This window comes from Melozone crissalis, unplaced genomic scaffold (genome assembly GCF_028551555.1).
Source record: "Melozone crissalis strain CALT ecotype California unplaced genomic scaffold, PUWL_Pcris_2 ptg000033l_1, whole genome shotgun sequence".
Lineage (NCBI taxonomy): Eukaryota > Metazoa > Chordata > Aves > Passeriformes > Passerellidae > Melozone > Melozone crissalis.
The window spans coordinates 9512533-9519579 of NW_026535811.1; the positions used below are offsets into that span (position 1 = coordinate 9512533).

Consider the following 7047-nt stretch of genomic DNA (forward strand, 5'->3'; position numbering starts at 1 on the left):
TTAAAGCAGGAAGGGAAAATTTAGTGACTGTGATGTGCTTCCTTTTTACAGAATTACCTTCACTTGCTACTCAGCTTCAGGAACAGATTCTGGCAATAAGTTGTTTATGTGAATTGTGTCTCATAGGAAAGAAAGGCTCTGTCCTGAGTGCAAGGTGGAAGAGGAACTTACCTGCAGAGACTGTGCTTGAAAAGTCACTGCCAAGTCACAAGCACAAAAATCTGCTTTTACCCCCAGTTTGAGCAAGGCCTTGGCCTCAGCCTCTCCCACCAAGGGATAACAACTTCAGTTAAACACATGGCATGCTCCCCAAAAGAATACAGCAGAATTACCTTAAAGTTTGATTGTGTGTAGTAACAGAGATGTCCAAGAGTGGGCTCTCGGTCACGACGTCGCCGTACGAGCCGGGATTTAGCCAAGCTGAGCGGGTTCGCCTCTTTTTCTTCTCTTGCTCCTTACGTTTTCCAGGCTTTGCTTTCTTTTTCTTCCCTGACGCCTTCAGGGGCTGCTCCTTGTAGGTCTGTGATTTGTTTGTCTCCTGAGTGAGGTATCTGCCCTCATCCTCACTGCCAAAGCGGACAGGGTAGTTCTTGGTGTTGGTGGCAGGTTTGGGGTTCGGCGACACCTCCGACGTTGCTCGGATCTCTGCAGTGTTGACACCTTCGATTAAATTTTGGAGGAATATTCTTCTTCTTAAGTCTTGGATTGACTTGCCCTTGTCATGCAGTAGCTGGTGCTCTGATACAGCCCGTTTGCTAAAGGAAGAAAAGAGAGGAGAGGGAAAAAATGTTTAGGATTTGGTTATTGCCCAGTGTTTGGCAAAGCTCCTCTCTTCTCTGGCTGTGGTGGCCACAGTGACCATGTACCAGGCTTGCAGCCATCCAGTGAAGCCAGAGTGCTGGAGCAAGTCCTGCTTCATCCTCAGAGCAGCTGCTCTCAGCAGAGAAGAGAAAGACCTAAGCGGGTAATAATTCTCAGCTGACCGATCACACACCACCGGAGCTGGATTAGTCACTGCCCTGTTCTAGGAAAGCATCATGACTCTTAATATATCACACTTGGGGCAGTAAAAGCAGGAAGGCAGTTCCTATCTCTCCTGCTCAGAGATAGGAAAACTAAAGGGTCAGATAATGCAGCAAGAGAGGGGAAACCCAGCACTTGTGCTGGAGCCAGAAGCAGTGTTTATACAGCATCATTCTAGTGATTCTCTTCTGCTCAGTCATGTACTTCAAAAACATAAACAAGCACATAAAAGTGCATTTTACTCCTACATTGAAATAAGTGCAAATGCAGGAGTGTAAGGAAAAAATATTTTAATTTGGGCGCCTAAAGCACAGGCACTTCAGTCCATAATGAGCTATCCAAGGAGGCAGCCTGAGCATCAGCAGATCAGCCACTCCTGTGGATTTACTGCTTGCTCACTTGTGTCTAATTATTGTTTTAGATGCCCTCCTAGTATTGCTTGAAGTGTGAATTTTTTGGGGCCAAATTTCTTGTATGCTGTGCTGTTTGAATTTTATGCTAACCCTCTTCACTGGATCTTCTTCAGGAGCATCCTTGTTTTTTTAGAGTGGTTTCTCCAGAGTTCATCCTGACCTTTTGGTACACTGAGCTCTGCCTTGTTTTCAAGGAACTGGGAGCTGAGTAGTTATCTGTCTTTTAGAGATGTTGTACTGGCAAGGAATGTATTAAACATCTGAGGAAAGAAGCTACAAATGACACCTGGATAATAAATAACCAGGGAAAATGTGAGAAAATACATGCCTTTTTCTTGAAGTGGAATAGATGCACAGCTGTGCTGAGAACCACAGACAGAACACAAGCTGGGATTTTAGCTATGTTCCCATGAATACAATAATACAGTTTATCCTTCCAATTGCTCTACTCCAGCATGCAGAGTTTGGCCATGGAATCTCTCCTCTTGCATCAGGATATGGCATGTGACTGGATTCTCACTGGCCAAAGAAAATCCATTCACTGCCTTGCTTGTCCTACAATCATTTGGTCAGTTAGCTGGATGAGAAGTGGTTTCTGCATGCAGGTGAACTGGGAGAAGACACATCACTGAGAGTGAATATTCCTTCCATCCCATCCCTCTTTTTCCTGCTACATTTCCAGATTTGAAAATGCAAAATATTTGGGAGTGCTCTGCAGGTTCTCTTTCTCAGTCCCCTCAGCCAAACTCGTCAGGTTTATGACTTGATCAACAGCAGAGCTATTGGAAGTTGGCAATTTCAAGCAGCTCTGTTCTAAGAGCATCCCCTTCAATTTCTGTCTTGTAGAGTATTATATAATTTACTTTTTGAGTATTGGGTTCAAGTGATGGATTGTAGTGACACTACATCTCTATTGCTCAGTGCAAAATTCAAACAGCAGCTTTCCCCCATTCCACAATGAGACTGGAAGATGACTGTCAAAATCTTGCTCAAAATCAGCTCTGCACATACAGAGGCTGGTGAGTGCACATGCCATCAAATATTGTCTGTGTTTTAAGTGTCCCAAAATCAGTTTTGGATGACTTCAGCCTTTAGGACAAATATTTTATGCCCCTCTTCTAAATGTCCCTAAGCAAAAATGCAATGTGATAATGCATTCAGCTGATCCTATATTGTCTTTCCCTTCACTGCAGCTGTGACCATTAGCACAAGCTTGTGATCTGCCTCAGAAGAAGTTTTTTGAACAAGAGCCATCTCCAACACCCTTCTCATGAGGGTCAGCCTGAGTGGCAAGCCCAGCACCCTGTGTTCACCCCGACTGCCTCTGTGCTGCCTGTCAGGCTGTCCAGTGTGACTCAGGTCACATTCTGAGCTTCAGGAGTCTGTTTTCTCAGCAAATTTCCATGGGAAATGCAGTTCTGCTTTCACCCTCCTAGTTCATAGAAAGTGTATGAAATCCCTGTGCTTTAGGGAGTGTAAACCACTGTCTCATGTGATGAGCAAAGCTTTCCTACTGCCTCTTGTGAACTACCAAGGATAATTCCTTCTATCACAGACAACCCAAAGCTGCCTTAATCCTCTAATGTGTATTTGGTCAACTTCCCCACTGTGACAAAATCTCGACTCTCCAAAGCCTGTTATTAAAGTCCTCTTGATTGAAAGCCTATTCCATTTTACAGAGCTGAGAGCTAAACATTTGGTTCCAGTACACACAAGGCAGTCAGAGAGCATTACAAGATCTACATCTTGAGTGAGTATGCATTTCCAAAATAATGCAGGGATTGACGTGTGAGGCACTGGTGTGCCAAAGAGGGAAGGTTTCTCTTTAAATGTCTGTATGATATTTAGCATCAAGTCTGGCCCCAAATAACATTCTGCTATTCCAGATGATTGTATAACATTATGTAGTGTTACATTTCACATGACTTCTATTACTCAGCCAGACTTAAGGATTACATTTTGCCTACCAGCTTCCTTTGTATACTCTAGACCAAAAAAACCTCCTTGAAACAAAGATGTGGTAGATACATATCTCTGTGACCTCCTGCCTCTTTCTGCCTCAGTTATTCAAACAACTCCTGGGTTTGTAAGCCATGGAGAAAGGCTTGCCCAAGAGGACTGATGTAAGGAGTGCTTCATAATGGAGATATCAACAATATCTCACCCACACACTCACAGCAGGAAGGCAATGGAGGCTGCAATGATTGCATTCACACATATAGTGGCCACAATATGCAAAAAAACATCAGGCTGTTAGGGTTAAGATGACCCACTAGAGGTCCCTTCCATCCTTCTGTAAAACACACCTCTCCTCCAAGGAGAAGGATCCTGTACTCAAACCAAGAGCAGTAAATGCTAAGCTTGCATGTGGCAGACACTTTTGAGGGAGGGATGATGATGGTTTGTGCTTGACCAGAGCATCCAAACTAATGACTGGATCCAAGTACACTGTGTACACATGAGGCTGAGTGTCTCCTCATGGGGAGAGAAGCAGAAATCCATGACTTGTGACTATCCTGACTTCACGTACTTCCAGATAAGCTGCTCTTTTCAGGCACATTCCTTTTTTTTTTTTTTCCTTGAGATATCCAGGATTTCTAAAAGGCAACATTCTTCAAGCTACCACTTTCTATCTCAGAGGGCTGCTCTTATTTAGCTGTTATTATCTTTGACTGTTCATGTTGGGTCTGATCCTAAATTCAGCAAAATAACTGAGGAGGATTCAGTCAGCTCTCTGTATTTTGCAAGACTGTGAGCGCCCTTGCCACTGACTCCAAAGGGAGGGAAATCTGCTCAACCTATCTCAGGCTTCACAAAAATATTTTGAACAGATCTAGGGACACGATGCTGCGATGTCTGGACATGACGATAAAAATATGTAATTTCATTTTGAGACATTACTGGTTTCTCAGAAGTTCTTTAGCAGCTAATGCACTCCTATAACAAATAACATGTCTGGAAATCTTTTCTTGGGAAAATTTACTGTTGCTTGCCATGAGATATTTGCTTCAGCAAAGCCTGTAGAACCAGGCCTATGTAATTTTGATTATTTTTGCATGTCTATAATAATGTGCTTCAGTATTTTCATCCACTACTGGCTGAAGTTTTTGACTGAGAGAAAAAAAATCTCGAAGCCTAAATGAGTTATTAACCATTAACTCTAGGAATGGTTTGTGGTGATATTAAAACAGGACACATGTTTGAGTGTGGTGTCTGTGTTTGTGCTGTGCCCACAAACAAAACTACACGAATGCCACTAACTGACAGCTGACTGGTTTCTCGCGTGTGTTTTACATGCCAGAGCAAAGAGGGGGCTGAGAAATGCCTTTTCACTGGTTAGCTTACACTTTTCTTCCCCCCTGTCAGGACAGAATGGGGAAGTTGGGAAGACCTCTAATCCTGACCTTTAAAAACAAGTGTTAGAACTGCGCTAACTTCAAAAAGAGAAAGAGTATTTCTCTGCAAATCTTTTTCTTTTTTTTTTTTTTACAACCAATTTTGGCTTAGATCCAGTTCAGAGTTTCCTAGCCAAGAAAATAACAGCATCTAACTGCACTTCAAGTATTTTCTTTTTTTTTATTTATTTTTGAAACTGAAGTTTGATTTCTCTATACAATATGGTCCCAAAAGAAAGAAACAGCCCAAGAAGAGCTTTCAGGAGTACAAAGCAGTTAAAAGTTAATGGACTGAGAATAATACACTGTAACATTATCAGCAATAACATGTTCTACACAATTTGCTGTAGGAGATTTGTAATAGCTCTCTGCCTGGTGCCAAACTTTAGGTGTGTCTGAAGTCGCTTCACCTGGGGTAATTATTTTTTTTTTCTTTTGGGTGTTTGGGGTTTTTTTTAATTATCATTATTATTATTATGTGTGTTGCTTAACTGGCAGAGGAAATGCTATTTGGAGATCTTTTCTTTATGTATGCAATAAAACATTTACAAGGAAACCCATCTGAAATTGTTTGCTGTGTCATGTTTCCCTGTAAGTTGTGATCGGATTTTCCGGCACTCTTTCTCCAACTTGGCTTCCTTTGGAACTGAGTAACAATACAGCCCTCCCCAGTGTGGCTGAGGTGTTTCTTCCTTAGAAAATCTGATGCAAGTCCAGAGAAAGCCAGCGAGTTGGATGTGTGAGAGAGCTGCTCCTGCATCAGCACAGAGCCCTCTCCTGCACTTTGTGTACGGCTATTACTATAAACCAGGCTGATTGTTTTGGAAGAAGCAAAAAGGTCATTTCCTGAACAGACTGTCTTAAGTTACACTATCATTTATCAAAAACTATGCCTCTGCCTATAAGTAAGATACTGGACTCCTTTTGGATTCTTTTCCCCCTGAAGTGGGAGAAGTCCAAAGGAATTGTTCAGTACCTCAGTGTCACGATGGCCCTCATTTCTGCATGTTTCCCCTACCCCTATCAATATTGGCTCCACGCCAGAGCCCGGGAAGTGTCTGTAATTCAGTGTAACACACACACAGCATTTGGATAAACCGGGATGCTCCCTGCCTGGGTCCCGGGCAGCTGCACAACAATCACCCAGATGTGTGGGAGGAGAAGCCCCTGAGCTTTCACATCACCTTTCCCGGAGCTCTGTAAGGTCAGACAGCTGCAAAACGCCCTTTTCTTTCCCCAGTGCCTCCTCCTGGCTCTCAGGTGAGCACCTGGGACAGGTAACCCGGGCAGGTAACCCGGGCCGGCCCCGCACAGAGCCGGCAGCGCTGCGGAGCCTCCCGGGCTCCCTCCTTCCCTCCTTCTCTCCATCCCTCCCTCCATCACTCCATTCCTCCATCCCTCCTTCCCTCCTTCCCCACGGCCCCGCCGCCGCAGCCAGGGCGGATAGAAGCCAAAGGCGAAGAAGAAAAGAAAAAGAGAAACTCACAGTCTGCGGCTGATCCCCTCGACTGATCTCCCGTGGGAGGGCACGGAATAACTCAGCAGGAACACTGCGAAACTCCACTGCTGGAAGAGTTTAGCGAACATTGTATCCTCGGGGGCTTAAAAACCTGCAAGGAAAGAGAGGTCAGTCCCCAGGGACAGATGCGCCAGCGCCGTCCTCAAGGAGTCCCCGCTCCGGCTCTACCAGCTCCGAGGCTCTGAAGGAAAAACAAACTTTCTGAGCTCTCGGCTCACTCCTTCCAAACTTCGCTCTGTCTCTCTCCCTTCCTTGCTGTCTGCCTCTCCCTCCCTCCCTCTTTCCCTCCCTCCCTCCCTCTCTCTGTCTCTCGCTGCCCGCAGGCAAGATCTCTCTCGGTATGAGTTCAAAAAGCATCCAGCTCTCGTCTGAGCAGGGTTAGAGCGGGGCTCAGCGAGCTCCCTGAGCGCTGCTTAGTTCTAGTCCGCTGAGCCACCCTCTCAGGGCTTTATGCTACAGCAGAAGCCCTCTTTGCAGATAAGGAAAGATTCCCAAAAGTCAGCTCAGCTGCTCGCTCCCCTGTAAACACGCGCGGACACACAAAACACACACACAGGCTGAGGCGGAACGCATCCCCGCATCTGCCTTTCAGTAATACCTCAGCGAAAATAAAAAAAAGGGTCAGGTTCGCGTCTCCAGCTGCCAGAAAAGTTTTGGTCCCCAACAAGGAAAGAGACAAGCGGTGACAAGGAGAGAA

The 7047-nt window shown here is 44.9% G+C and overlaps 1 protein-coding gene across 1 annotated transcript; it reads right to left on the bottom strand.

Moving 5' to 3' along the window:
• Positions 1–328: 328 nt before the first annotated feature.
• Positions 329–6418, bottom strand: PTHLH (parathyroid hormone like hormone). The gene is made up of 2 exons (XM_054282185.1): positions 6318–6418; positions 329–755 (listed from the first exon to the last, which is right to left on the bottom strand). The coding sequence occupies exons 1-2, from the start codon at positions 6416–6418 to the stop codon at positions 329–331; spliced, it is 528 nt and encodes a 175-aa protein (XP_054138160.1).
• Positions 6419–7047: the final 629 nt, after the last annotated feature.

Excerpts from the sequence above, each read along its gene's own strand:
- PTHLH (XM_054282185.1), bottom strand. The coding sequence starts at position 6,418 with ATGTTCGCTAAACTCTTCCAGCAGTGGAGTTTCGCAGTGTTCCTGCTG. Across the intron at positions 756-6,317 it reads GAGGGGATCAGCCGCAGACT|CAAACGGGCTGTATCAGAGC; the intron begins GTGAGTTTCTCT and ends TTCTTCCTTTAG.